At 48.3% G+C, this 14,740-nt stretch overlaps 1 protein-coding gene across 1 annotated transcript in view; it reads left to right on the top strand.

The window, feature by feature from the left end:
* Fam83f (family with sequence similarity 83 member F) overlaps positions 1 to 14,740 on the top strand; it is a 33,368-nt gene that overhangs the window by 11,676 nt on the left and 6,952 nt on the right. The window contains exons 2-4 of the mRNA XM_003470512.4: positions 9,264 to 9,431; positions 10,005 to 10,126; positions 11,416 to 12,107. Coding sequence (XP_003470560.2) covers positions 9,264 to 9,431; positions 10,005 to 10,126; positions 11,416 to 12,107 — 982 coding nt within the window. The remainder of the gene's footprint in view (positions 1 to 9,263; positions 9,432 to 10,004; positions 10,127 to 11,415; positions 12,108 to 14,740) is intronic.

The raw sequence follows: 14,740 nt of genomic DNA, 5'->3' as shown, positions 1-14,740 counted from the left end.
CACTCCCTGCATTCAAATAACCTAGTGGGGGTGGGGGAGTTGGTGTTGTCAAAATGCATCTTCTTGGGCCTACTGAATCAGATTCTTGGAGAATGGAGGCTGGGGCATTTTAAACAGGCCCATGTCCCCGTTACTCCCACCCCAGCTCCCAGCTGATTCTTTACATTCTGAAGTCTGACACCCCCAACTGTAGCCCTGTAGACCTTGACACCCTCTTGAGGGAGGTCAGAGGAAAAGATTCTACCATCAGAGGTATCTAATGGAGGTGCGACCCTCAGTTGCAGGCAAGCTAACTCTCCTCTGTAGCCAGACAGCTGGCCATTCTGGGGGGCAGCAGCCTGACCTGTTTGCCCAGCTGCTGCCCTGTACCCTGAGAGACCTAAAGGTTTAAAATATGGGGAGTGCACCTGACAGCAAATGAGTTAATGACCTGTCATAACCATACAGTGTTTTGGGGGGTTCATGGGCATTGGAACCTCCCCCATTCCCTGGGAGGTTGGCAGGGCAGGCACAGAGGGATGGAAATTCACTCAGATGGACAATCCATGGGAAACTGTCTCCCCACTCCTTTCCCTTTATCCTCCAGAAGAAGTGACTGTCACTAGCCCTCCGCAGAGGTCAACAGGCTCCTGAAGTCAGTAGGCTGTGAGATCAGCAGCCTTGACCTGAGGACTTTTGTTTTTCACCCCCTGGTACTGGAAGAGGAAGGGGCAGATACCTGCAGTCACACCTGCCCTGGCTGTCCACATCAGAAGGATGGTATTGGGTGTCACTGTTTGCATCCTGGTTTTGTGTGCCTAGAGGTGGCCTGGGATTCTTGCCAGAGCAGATCCATCCCTAGAACTTACTTATTTCCAGATCATCTGGGGCATGAAAGCGTGATGGTATACAGAAACCCAGGAATGGGGTCAGAAGCCTGGACGTCAGTCCTAACACTCCCAAGAACCAGCTGGGTGACTTTAACTTTGGAATTGGGTTAATTGCTGTCTGTATTTCTTACTAGCTATGAAATTCTTCGAGTCTGGACCATCTCTGCATGCAGGGACTAAGTACAATGGTGCCCTGCATGTGGGCAGGGCCTGTTAGCTTTGTGGGAGCTGCCACGCAGCTGTGCTCCACTCCCCAGCCTTCCCCCTGGCACAGGGAGAAGGACACCTTTTTGTAGCCTGCACAAAGGCACTTGCTGTGCATGCCAGGGGCAGCCCTGCCCTGGCCTGGTTTCCTTGGTGTGAAACTTCTCCACTGTGGTTATGTAGTGTCCTCAGTCAGGCCTGGCTACGCCTCCTAGATTTTTGTTGGGCAGAATAAAGACAGAGCCACCAGACCTTAGAGCTGTCGTTGAAGGAGCTCTTCCATCCTCCACACTCTTGGCAGCAAGCTTTAACTGCCTTCCAGCAAAACAATCCAACCAGGAATCTCGCTCAGCATCCTTTGTTCCCGTCATCTCAATGCCTTGTCATTAATGAAATAATGGAGAAAGCTGCAAAGCTATACCCACTCCTGATAACTCAGACAGACGTGAAACTCCCTTTGTTTAGGTTTCATTCCACAAACATGAAGAATTGACTCTGCTGAGCTCTTTGTAAGTGCAGTGATTCACAAAAGGAGCCAGCCCCAGCCAGCCCGGTAAAGGATGTTGGACCGACATTGCAATAAAAGGTCCAGAGGCCCTGCTCTTTGCTTGGATTACAGATAGGCTGGAAGCAGAGTAGTTAACATTATTGGGGAGAGAGGTTCAAGAAGTTCTTGACTCAGTATTGAAAGCTGCTCAGATGTTTCACTGGGGAACAGAAGACATTGAAACCAAAGAACTTGAAACTGCCTAAGGCCGGGCGTGGTGGTGCATGCCTAGTATCCCAGCACTGGGAAGCCGAGACTGGAAGACCCCAGTAAGTTTAAGACCAGACTGCACGACACAGTGAGACCCAGTTTTGAAAACGAAGAAACAAACAAACAAACTGCCTAATAAACAAACAAACTGCCTAATATGTGCATGGTTGAAGAGGGGGGACAAAATGTTGTACCCTAAGTGATATTCATCCATGTCCAGAGACATTTTTGGTTGTCATACCTGGGGGTGATGCCTCCAGCATCAAGTGGAGAGCAGACAGGGATGCTGTTAAACATCCTGCACTGCATAGGCCACCCCTACAACAAGGAATTAGCCAGCCCCAAAAGGTTGAGAGCGAAGCCCTGAGTAAAGGTCATTCCAAGTGGCCAAAAATAAGGGACAGAGGTGAGATGTGGCTTAAAATAAAGATGGAGAGGAGGACAGGGGCCAGTCATACAGCCCCTGAAGTGCCAAGTGGAGAAGTACAGAGCCCCTTGAGGGCTACAGGACCTGCTGGTCTATTAATGTGTCTTTTTAGGGGGATTACTGCTGTGGGGAATGAATGAGAGGCAGAAGCGGAGAAGGAGAGACCAGCCAAAAAGTTGGTTGAGAAGTTCATTAAGAAATGAGATCCAGGGCCAGGGATTTAGCTCAGTGGTGTAGGCGCCTGCTGGGCAAGCACAAGGTCATGACTTCAATCCCTGGTATAAATAAATAAATAAATGAGTGAATGAATGAATGAATGAATGAGATCCCAAGCCAGAACAGCAGTACCTACGGGAGCAGCAAGGGGTTGACTGAGGGGAGAAGGAGGGTGACTGAGGGGATTCAGGCACTGGGAGGAGGAAGCTTGTAGACTGGAGCTTCTGTCTGTGACCAAGAGGATGCTGACTTTAGAAGTGCCCACAGGGCAGGCTGGTGGACGTGTCCCAGCAGCAGTCCGCCCTGTGGGTGTGGACATCTGGCAGAGCCTTCTGTAGTCTGGGTCATGCAAACACACCAGGGCTGCAGGGTGAGGTGGAGCCCTTTTCATCATCTTTGTTCTCTAATGGCAATTAGGAATCCAGAAAGAGAATCTGGAAAGCTGGCAGTGTAATTAAAGTTGAATGGCAGATAGAGGGGCACTCTGGGGCTTCCTCACACCCTGTCTCCTGCTCCTCTGCCCCTGCCATCCAGGCAGGATATCAAAGGAGGGGATGATGAGCTAACACAATACCCCATGAGAGGCCTTACAGCATCAGAGCCTCTTTGCCAGCGTGCCTGCGACAGCTTCTGAAAACGACTGCCAGCTCAAATTAACCTCTTTCCCTGGAGTCGCACATCAGTAAGTAACCAGGTGAAGGACATCAGGATGAGGAGGCAGCAGGAGAGTGGGCTGATTTTCCCTCCGCACAAAATCCGCTTCCCCAGGTTCTGAGCCTGGGATGTCTTTTTGTGAAAACTCGATTTTCCCATATATACTGGGAGCCTTGAAGTTATGCCGGTGTGGAGAATCACAGGGACACATTTAATGCCAGAGCAGAGGCAGCAGGGAGGTAGTTTTCCTGGGCCTGACGCTGAAGAGCTGAATGTCACACAGGACCCTCAGAGACTAGATGGGAGGGTAATTTTCACTTCCCCACAACTGGACTGCAGGAGTGAGTGAGCAATTGATTTTTTCTCCTGCAGATATTTCATTGTTTAATTGGTAGTGACACAGATGGCTGCTTCTCAGCGGGGTATCCCAGACCAAGCCTCCCATGCATCAGCTCAGACTCCACCCCTCTTCACATCCTTAGGCAGCTGGGGGCCAGGGCAGGCCCACTTCCCTGCTTACTTCCTCAATGAGAAAGTAACTTGGGGACTCTAAGCTGGATGTTGTGGAGAGCTTGGCAGTGAGGACGGCGGAGTCTGGTCCCAGGCAGCAGGTGGGAGGTGAGATGAGGCTGGTTGGTGTCGGTGCCCTGGGAACTCCATGTGCAACCAAGGGAAGCTGGAACCATGCAGCATCGCACCAAGACCCTCGGTGAGCCAGCCCATGTCCCTGTCCCCACTCCGGATCTACCCAGAACTGTGCCAGCCTGACTGGAGGAGTTGACTGTGGATTTTGTTTGTTCAGTTGGTCAGCTTCTGGAGGTCAAAAGTGCACAGATGATTGTGTACCTCAGTTCAAAATGGCACACTGCCCTATCAGTTCCAGGAAGGCCCCTCTTAGTTTCTCTCCTGCCTTCCCATTCCTTTTTCCCACAGGCAGCTACCCTCCTACGTTCAGTGTATATCCTTGGACACATTTGCATCCTTGGAAAAGATGCAGTAGTGTTTTAATAATGGAAAACTATTTTACATAAATAGTGTTGGTCCATAGATCTTATCCTATCTCCACTGAACTATCCATTAAAAAAAACTGTCCAAATTTATACATTGAACTGGTTCGTTGCTTCTTCCATGACACATCATATACCTCACATGCCTGGCGTTTTCCTCTTCAGTTGCCCGATCCTTGCCATCCCAGAGAAAGCGACAGTGACTTTTGGTCCTACTCCCTGAGGACCAAGCGGTTCTCTGGAGTACATGAGTAGGAGCGGTTTTGCTGGCTTATAGTTATGCACATATTTAAAATCTAGAAAGTTCTGGCTGCTGTTCCAAGTAACAGCATCTCCTCCTACCAGAAGTAAAGGAGGGTTTCCCTTTCCTCACCCATCAACAGTTAGTATTATTCAATTTTCTAATTTGAAGATAATCTCATATTGCAAAGTAGTAAGCCTCTGATCAATGTGAGTTTTGCTGATGGCACTGGGGGTTGAACTTAAGGCTTTCACACTGAACTATATCCCCAGCCCTTTTGTGTGTTTCACCTCAAGGTAGGATCTCCCCAAGTCACTAAGGTTTTCATGCTAGGCTGCCATTTACAGTCTGTCTGCTTCAGCCTCCCAGAATGCTGGGATTGCAGGTATACACTACTACTCCTGATTATCAGTGTGTTTTAATTTGAATTTTTTAAATCACTAATAAGATCTGCTTTTCATATATGTATTAGTCACTGAGGTATTTCCCCCTGATATTTGGTGCCACCTATTAATATGCTTTGCCTACTTTTTAAATTAGCTTCCTGTGGGGTTTTTGTTTTGTTTTGTTTTTGACTTGTGGGGATTCTTTGTATGTTATTTTATTTTGGTTACCTTAGTCTATGGCATCTTTATTTAGCAGAAAACCTCTAATTTTTCAAATGCACCTGTTAATTTTATCTTATTTCCCTTATAGTTTGTGCTTTTGGAATCTTAAGAAATCCTATCCTGTGCCATGAAGATATTTTCCACATTTCTCTCACACTTAGGTATTTAGCCTGCATGAAAATCTATGTGTGTGTGTGTGTGTGTGTGTGTGTGTGTGTGTGTGTGTGTGAATGTGTGTGAATGTGTGTGTGAAGGTCCTACATTTTGTTCTTTTGTTCCTTTGGTCTATTTGGCAGTTTCTTCCAATCTTGGTACTATAATTCTTATTACTATGCTGTACAATTTCTTACACTATCTGATAGGACAGTGTCCCCTTTAGACTTTCTTTTTCAAAACTGAAGTAACTTCTTTATCTTTATTATTCTTCCTTTCTTACAAATATTTGAATTACTCAAAAATATTTATTGAGCTTTTATTGGAATTGCATTGAATGTTATTAATACAAGGAGAATTGAAATTTTAATCTTTATATTATCTTTTCATATTGGTCTCTTCATTTACTCATGTTTTTAAGTGTTTTAATAGGATTTGCAAAATTTTCCCCTAAAGATAGTAGTTCCTAGGCACCATGTGCTTAAGTTGCAAAAGTGAATGAATTTTATTTTATTTTAGTTCATTTTTGTTGGAGTGAATGAAGGCCGTTGATTTTTTAGAATATTTCATGTATCTGGCAATCTTACTGGGTTCTCTTATTAATTCTAGTTTTATTTTAATTCAGCTGGTTTTTCTTTTTCTTTTTCTTTTTTCCTTACTGAGTTTTCTATATGAATGACTAATGGTGATTTTGACCCTTCTAAACCTTATTGTCATTTTTTTCTTATTTTATTGCATTGATTAGGATCCCTAATGCCATGTTGTATCTTGAGCTTGTGTGATATTTAAAGGAAATCCATGTTAGGCTTCTGTATAAGTAAGTTTCATCTGGGTTTCTGGTAGATAGACTTCATCAACTTAGAAAGGTCCCTTTTAGTCTTGGCTTTCTGAAAATTTTAATCACAACTAGGGATTTTGCTTTATGAGATTTTTTTAAGTGATAAGCAAATATATGATTTCCTCTTCTTGATTCCATGTTATAAATTAAAAAGATACATTCTGTTGTTGAATCATCCTTACGTTCCTATGATAAGCCTTACTTGATGATAGTATATAACATTTAGGCTTTTGGTTTTGTTTTTAATTTTCACTTGTTTTATTTTGTTTTTTTGAGACAGGGTCTTGCTATGTAGTTTAAGGTAGCAGCAGCCAAGACTGGCCTCAAAATCATAGTTATTTTGGTTATTTTAGTTATTTTGTAGTATATTATCCATGCTATTTGGGTGTTCAAATTCATTAATGAAGAATTGACTACAACATTCTTTTCACTGGTTTTATGATTTCTTAAATCTTTTATATCCACAGATATTTGTCCTTTTTCATTCAGTATCTTATTTGCTACTCCTCACTTTTTTATCGGTCTTGTTAGACATTTGTCTATCTTGCTTAGTGTTTTCCAAGAAAGCATCATTGATTCGATGTTTCTACCTTAAAGCAGTCTCGTCCCTGTGAAGCAAGAAAATGAGTCACTGGAGTCGGAGGTACCTGACTTTCTTGCTCTGCCACGCGCTAGCTCGATGACTCCAGGCACGTTACTTTGCCCCTCTCTGTTTACTTCCTCAATTGTGAAATCCTTGTGGGATAGTTGGGAGAGTCAATTAGAAAATGCACATAAGTGCATGAGTACTTAGCTGCTCATGAGTATTTAGTCAAAGGTACCCTGAAAGTATTTACTACCTATTTATTAATTCCCATCCTCAGTGCCTGTGATAGTCAGGCCTCTTTACAGGAACAGAACCAAAAGGGTGTGCCTGAGAGAGAAAGCTCGTGGGATCCTGGGGATGCAGTCTGCAGAGTCTCAGGGAGAGTGGCCAGCTGCAGAGCCAGAAGAGCTGCAGTCCAAGTTCAAAGGCAGACTGTTAGCAGAATTCCTCCTTGCTCAGGGGGGTCAGCAAGAGACTCACCTACCTTACAGAGGGGGACTCTGCTTTCCTAGAAGCTCACTGTTTTAATGTTAACCACATCCAAAACACACCTTCATGGTCACATCTAGAATAACATCTGACCAATCTTCTGGACACTGAGTTAAAATGAAGCATCACGTCACCTCCATTGGTGCCCAGGCACCTTAGAAAAAGTGTCACTTCATCAGACAGGCACAGTCCCATGCCCCATCTCAGACCAGTGTCCCTGTGCAAGTCATGCAATGTGCATTATCCAAGCAACTTCTCTGTTGGGTTTTCTTCCTGCTATTTCCTTGTGGCAGCCAAAGGCATCCCATTCTTCACTGTGAAGGAAGCCGTTCTTAATTCTCCCCGGCTAAAATAATAGCTGCCTGTCTCCCGCTTCATCACCTGTCACTTGTGCAGCCCTTAAGGCATTTATCTCATTTACTGTGCGCCTTACTTATTACACACAGCTGGTTCTTCATCCACCTGGATTAACCCCTTAAAGTTAGGGATTTCAGCTTATCTGTCTTTAGATCCTCACTCTGCTTGTGGGGCCCAGTAATCATTCACACCTGCATTAATAATTGGCTGGCAAACATAAGCGTAAGCCTGCAAAGAGCTTAAGTGACACTGTGGAGGTGCAGGTGGGGAACCTTAGAAGCAGACATATCATAAGGCGTGCTTGTGAAGGTGATGATAATAATGAGAAAATGTGAGTGCTGGGGATGAGGCTCATCACATTTACCCTTGGTGCATATACCTGTAATCCCAACAACTCAGAAAGCTGAGGCAGGAGGATCATGCACTCAGTCTGGACAATGCAGGAAAACCTTAACTCCAAATAAAGGAAAAAAGAAAGAGAAAGGGAATTTACTATGGGTCATAGAGTAGTATTTTCTAGTACCAAGCATTTTCCTAGGTTTACCTTACTAGATTATTACCTCCATTTTCCAGCCCAGGGAGTGCTGATGAGCCAGCTGTGCAGTGGATATGCTAGGCCTGTTTGCCCGGCTGTAGAGCCCACGCTTTCCCCTGTGATTGCAAATGAGCCCGCTCGGCTATTTATTAAAGACTTACTACAACCAGACCTTGCATTTCATGCTTTACAGATATTGTGTCTAACACCCACAGCAAACGTGTGACTCCCAGTGTGCCCCCACTTTGCCATGAGGGAGCCACTCACTGTGAGCAAGATCTTGCCTAAGGTCACATAAATAGAAGTTAGTAGTTAAAACCAGAGCTCTAAAAGCAATATATATGTGTGTGTGAAAGATAGTTAAGATAGTTATACTAATTTCTCTTAGTTCATTGAAAAGAAAGGTTTGTGCTAATATTGCTTAGATAAATGCTGATATGTACTCTGAGTAACCAATATAAAGATAATAATATGCGATGTATTAACCATTGTTACTCTCCTCTTATCTTGCTGTGAAACTTTGGTTTTGTTTTGTTTTGTTTTGTTAAATAAAAGGGGTGGGGATAAAAACAACTAGACTTCTCTGACCCTTTGCCTGCATTGGGTGCAGGGCTACAGAGAGCACCGTTTAGGCTGGAGCAGAGAGTGGTTTATGCAGGAAACTAGAAACAACTACAGTGAGAAATGTGGATCTTCTCCAGCTTGCAAAAGGCCTCTCTTTCCAGCGTGCAGCATCAGGGCTGACTTTTGCAAGCGAAGGGGCCCAGGCAGTGACCTTGATCTAAGGACAGGGTGGGAAGGGCTAGACACCAGAGGCCAGTAGCATTCGAGCCAGCTGGAGCTTTGCCCAGATCTGTGCTTGGGGAAGTGCAGGGCTCTGCACAGCTGCAGGGAGATCAGAGCGCCCAGGCCTGCTGAGAAAGAAATGTTCAAGCAGATCCGTAGCTGATGGAAGCGAGCCCATCCGTTGCACATTGGCATCGCCTGCTGGTTTCCTTGGGGCGGCAGGAGCAGCTCTTCTTGGCCTCCTAGTTCTCCTCTGATGAGGCTTCTGAAGAATTATTGGGATATACGTGGGAAGTATGTATGGGGGTGGTCCATGATGAAGTATGAGCAGCAGGGCCCCCACCCTAGGGCCCCTCTCCTGGGCTCATGTGTTCAGAGACCAGTGAGGACCTGGAGGAGCCAACAGTAGTGTAGGTGGAGTTTTTGATTCTTGCCCGTTTGTGACCCCAGAGCCAGCTGGTCTTATCGGGGCTAGGGCATCTCCAAAGATGCACAGTCACAACATCCATCCCTCACCTGCACCCTTCCCTGTCCAGGTCATTGCTCTGGTCATGGACCTCTTTACTGATGGTGATATTTTCCAAGACATTGTGGATGCTGCCTATAAGCGCAGGGTCCCAGTGTACATCATTCTGGATGAGGCAGCAGTAAAGTATTTTCTGGAGATGTGCCAGGGCCTGGAGCTCACTGACTTCCGGATTCGGGTAAGTGGTACCACTGAGGTAAGGGGTGAGCAGATGTGATGATGGAGACTCTTTCCTCTTCCTCTTCCTCCTTTGCCTCCTCCTCCGCCTCCTTTGCCTTCTCCATTTGCCTCCACCCCAGTAGTTCAGGGTCTTAGGTAAAGATAGGTTCGAGATCTCAACCCCTGTTCTTCCATCTAAAGCCATGACTCAGGAAGTGATAACTGCTAAACCACAGGCCAAGCTTACTTTTTATCCCAAGGTCACCGAGGCTGCTGCAGCTCCAGTCCAATCCTGGGGTGCTCAGCCTGCAGAATCACTGACTTTCCTGTCACATTCAAATTTGGGACTGTGATTCTTTTCTGAGGAACTTTGGAAAAAGACAGGAAACCCTCTGGGCTTGTCCATGCTCAAAGACTTGGTGACTTCTTCCTGCCCGCCAGATGGAGTTCTATGTGTAAGACTGACGGAATCAGAGAATCCAGACAGGAGTTGGCGGGTGGGGTCCTGATGAGAGGGCTACTCCTCCGCTACAGCAAAGCCAGGCACAGAGCTGTGACCAGGGTGACAGCGATTTTCACCTCTTCTCAACAGAACATCCGAGTCCGCTCCGCGACAGGTGTTGGCTTCTACACGCCCATGGGGAAGATCAAGGGGACTCTGTCGTCAAGGTTTCTGATGGTGGATGGTGACAAAGTAGCCACTGGCTCCTACAGGTGAGATGGGCCAGGTCAGAGGAGGTGGCTGTTGGTAGTAACTGTTTAGCAAGGTGCTGCCCTCAAGCCCTAGGCCTGAGGCTATTCTACTGTTGCAGTGTTGATTTCTGTTTCCGTGATGACCTACTACTGCCTGTCCCAGTGGCAAAGTGCTTCCTACCAGTCCTTTCCTCAACTCTTCTGGTTAATGGATTATTCTAGAAAGAGGGTCAACTCTTCGTGAGCATTTTAAGCACTGCCTGTTTTTGTTTTGTTTTGTTGAGACAGGAGCCTGCAATGAAGTGCAGGCTGGGCTTGAACTCACTTATGGAGCCCAGGCTGGCCTCAAACACATGGTGATTCTCTTGCCTCAGCCTCCTGAGTGCTGGGATTATAGGCATGCACCACCATGCCCGGCAAACACTGCCTCTTTTTCATGGTCCATAACAACTAGTTAGGCGGGACAAGCAGGAAAGAGAATGGTCAGACCCAGAAAGAAATGTGAGGGGCCTGTCAGAGAGGCCTGTCTTCAGACTTTCAGTTTAAAAATGAATTACCAGACACACGAGCGATTGTGTGGGTGACCTCTGTCCTCTGACTAAATTAAAATTAGGTGAGGAAAAGAGACTCAGCACATGGAACAGTTAATAAATGGCATGAGTCCTCTTTCAAGGTTATAATATGGGCTGTTTTTTAGAAATTAAGTGCTCTAAAAATTCAAGGAACCAATAAGGAATGGAACAATATTGACAGTAGTGGCAAGCCAGTTATTGTTTACTGTGTTTGTACCAGGTACTCAGTTAAACGTTTTGTTATTTCATTTGAGCCTCACAACTCCAAGTAAGCTTTAACATTTTGTATCCTAGGTCCTTTGAACCCCCTCCCCCCACACCTGTTTTTCTGCTTGCTGCCCTGGGGATTGAACCTGGGCCTTCATGCTGAACCTCTTTTTTATTTTGAGACAGAGTCTCACTAACTTGCTCTGGTTTGGTTCAGATTTGCAATCCTCAGCCTCCCAGAATGTGGGTATCCATCACTACGTGTGACTGAGCCCCATTTTTTTAATAAAGTATGCAAAGGCAGAGACCAGGTTTAGATCACTTCTCCCTGAATCCACTGCCTGCTTTCTGCATCTGTGGCCCAGACCTAGGGAAAGGGAGGATCTAGGTTGACAGAGACACAGCAGTCCGGCAGGAAGGTGGTACAGGCTTTCCGTCCATCAGCAGGCAGTCTGGCTGCGGTGGTGGAGATGGTGGGCAGAGCAAGGGAGCAGGCCGGCCACACATGTTGCTTTTGTCCTCACATTCCAGGTTCACCTGGAGTTCCTCTTACGTGGATAGGAACCTTCTGCTCCTCCTGACAGGGCAGTATGTAGAGACCTTCGACGTGGAGTTCAGGGAGCTGTATGCCATCTCCGAGGAGGTGAACTTGATCCAGCAGCTGGGCCTGGGAGGAGCCGCAGCCAGACTTGCCCCCAACTACTCCTCCACCGTGGCCCGTAAGCTGATCAACCCCAAGTACGCTCTGGTGGCTGGCAGCCGCCACCCTCCGGGGGAGATGATGCGCCGGGCTGCCCCGGAGCAGCGGGACCCAGGTGGCAGCCCAGAGGGGCAAGAGGAGGGCAGCCAAGGTGGCGAGTCAGCCCGGCGCCTGGAGAGCTTCCTGAATGACCTGGTCACAAAGGAGCAACTGCTGCCCCCCATAGAGCCCATTCCCTTGAGAGAGCTGAGCCGGAAGGATGGCAAGATGGTCTCTCACGTGCACACAGACCTGAGGGTGAAGGCCCAAGAGACCTCTGCCCTAAATGGCAAGGGGGAAACTGCCAACGGGGAGGCCAACGCAGTCAAGGAGAGCAAGCACTTCAGCAGGTTCTTCAGCCGACGGACCAAGAGGCCTCCAGCGTGTAACAGCATGGCCAGCTCCCTCTCCACCGAAACAGTGACCGACAGGGACTTTCTGGTGGAGAAGAAGCCCAGTGAGGGTTCCAGTGCCAACATCTCAGGTGAGGCCCCTTCCCTGGGGCCTGGTGACACCCCTGGCCCTTGCATGGCGCTCGTGGAGGGGCATTGCCTCTTGTCCCCAGCAGGCAGCTTGGTGGCATGTGCAAGCAGGAGCTCCTGGATCAGAAGGTTCTCAGCTCCCACCCTGGCTCTGGCCTGTGTCTTCCTGGTGGTCCCTGGGAGAGCAGAGCCATGTGGGCCTCTCCCAGTGCTCAGTGCAGTGGTGGCTTGCAGTCACCTAGAGACAGCTTGCAAATTGGCTTTAGAGTCTCTCAGGCAAATGAAGGAAGAGGAGTGCATTTCCCCTTTATATGAAGAAAAAGGGGCCTTGTGACTGAGTCCAAGGCTCGTTCTAGCCAACCTTGTTCCTTGCTGGGTCACCATGGACAGGACCTGTGCCCCACTGAGGCCCTCACCCAGCTTCCTGTTAATGCTGTCAGTAGTATGACTTGGTTTCCTGGGTTTGTTTTACAAGCAGGCTGGGCCACTACAGGAGCCCAGTGGTGGTGGTGTCTTCCTGGCTATCTCTCTGGGATCCCCTCGAGGTCCTAGCCTTGACCTGTTTCTGCAGAGCAGTCTCTGGAAGGAAGCTGGTAGTGATAGCCAGGCTGCCTTTCTTGTCCCAGTATCCCTGAGACCAAAGGGTTTCAGTGTTGAGATTTTCCCCTCCATGGCTGTGGGGCTTTATGGCAACGAGAACTAAGCTCCCTCGATGGCCAGGTACAGTGGAGCCAGGGCCTGAGGTCTTGTCCTGGGCAGCCTAAGGGCTCCAGGCCTCAGCTGTCTTCACAGCCCTAATTTGACCTGATTCTAAGTGGCTGAAAAGCTGGGACGCAGCCACTTCCCCTGTGCTCATTCCCAGCACCTGCTACCAGGCTGTGTCTGTAGATGTTTGCTTGTTAAGGTTACAGCAGGCCCCAGCAGGTGGGGGTGGGGTGTCATCTCAGGCATGGGCCCAGTGGGAGCACTGGGACCTTCCCACACCCTCCTGAGCAGCTGTAGAGGCAGGCCCCATGTAGGTACTCGCTCCTCGCATCCTCATGACCATGCTTCAAGCCTTTCAGAGGAGAAAGAAGTGGTCCCAGGGCACAAGAAGTGGTCATAGGCCAGGATCTAAAGTCAGGCCTGCGCCCAGGTGCTGTCCTGTGAAGGGAAGGTGGCTTGCCCCTGTCCGCATTCCCTGCTGGGTCCCCTGGCTTACACATGACGCTGCTCTGCACCTTTTGCTGTTGCCATGGTGAACACCTGGCAGGAAGGAGGAGGGGGTGAACCCAGCCACAAAGGGGCTGATTCCCAAGTCCTGCTTGGAAGTGAGGTGGAAGCTTTCTCTCAGCCCCTCACTCCAGGTAGTTTCCATAGAAACGCAAGGCCCATTGTCTTGGCCCTTCCAGCCACCTCTTCGGTATCAGCCACAGGTTCCCCTACTCGGGTGACTTCAGTGGGTGTGCCAGTCCTGCTCATCTTTGAGCTTTTATACACAGTGCCCTGGAGCCAGCTAAGCAGACCAGATGATGCCCTCAGGAGGCCCTTCTCAGAGCACCTGCACCTGGGCGGAGCCAGGAGTGCACTGCAGGAGTGGCTGGCACACGCAGTCAGGAAGGCCGTTTCTTCCAGCACAGCCTCTGCCTGCCCGCATGCACATTCAGTTCCAGAGCCCCTGAAATTTGGGTTCCTCACTTCTCTGCTTCCCTCTTCCCCAAAGGCAGGGATGAGACATAGGAGCTCATTCTTTGTCACCTCGGACTTCCCAACACTGGGTGCCACAGTGCTCTTTGCATGGGTGAAAGGCTCAGGCTTCCAACAGCAGGGCCCCACAGGGAAGCAGGAATCCTAGACCACCTGGAGCTGTCACCCCATCCAAGGACAGTAGCCCCCCCCCCCAGCACTTAGAATGTCATCAGGACAAACCACCCACCACCACCACCACCCTACTTCCCCGGCTTATGACAAACTGCCCTTGCACCTGGGAAATGTCACTCCCCTCCCTCTGGCTGTCTCTTCTTTTAGAAGGGGACAGGGTAAGCCTAGGGAGGGTTTCCAAAGTCCCTTTGAGTAGATTCTCACTTTGTCCTACCTCTGCGCTTTCTTGTCAAGGGAGGATGTGGGTTGATGACAGGGTTGGTGAAAGAGAGACAGATAGAAAAAGCCAAGAGCTGACAGTCTGTGAAATTGCTTGATAAAAAGTATAGAGTTGTCAAACAGTATGCAAATTTTTGCAAACCCAGGTGTGGCCCTGGGGAGAACCTCCCAGAAATCGCTTCCTTTGGAGCTGAGAGGTGGGAGGGGACAGTCCTACGGTTTGAAGGCTTGAAGCTCCCTCTAGTGGTGGAAGCTGGACATCTTTTGCTTTTGACTTTTCACTCTGCTAGACCTTGCTCCTGGGCTGGGCCACCTTAAACCTTCCTTCTAGCCTGCCACCTGCTCCCACCCAGGAGCTTAGGACAGGCTGTCTAGCGCAGAGATCCCACCTTCAAGGAGAGCGGTCAGGAGGTGGTCTTGTTATACAAATACCATGAATAGGCTAGGCATGATGGTGTGTGTCTGTAATTCCAGCACTGAGGGAGGCAGAGGCAGGAGGATCTCAAGTTTGAGGTCCCACTTGGGCAACTTAGTGAGATCCTGTCTCAAAAATAGA

Source organism: Cavia porcellus, unplaced genomic scaffold (genome assembly GCF_034190915.1).
Source record: "Cavia porcellus strain 051 isolate PalLab524CR breed Dunkin Hartley unplaced genomic scaffold, mCavPor4.1 scaffold_40, whole genome shotgun sequence".
NCBI classification, from domain to species: domain Eukaryota; kingdom Metazoa; phylum Chordata; class Mammalia; order Rodentia; family Caviidae; genus Cavia; species Cavia porcellus.
Note: the sequence above shows the minus strand (reverse complement) of the source record. Positions and strands in the feature narration are given on the sequence as shown.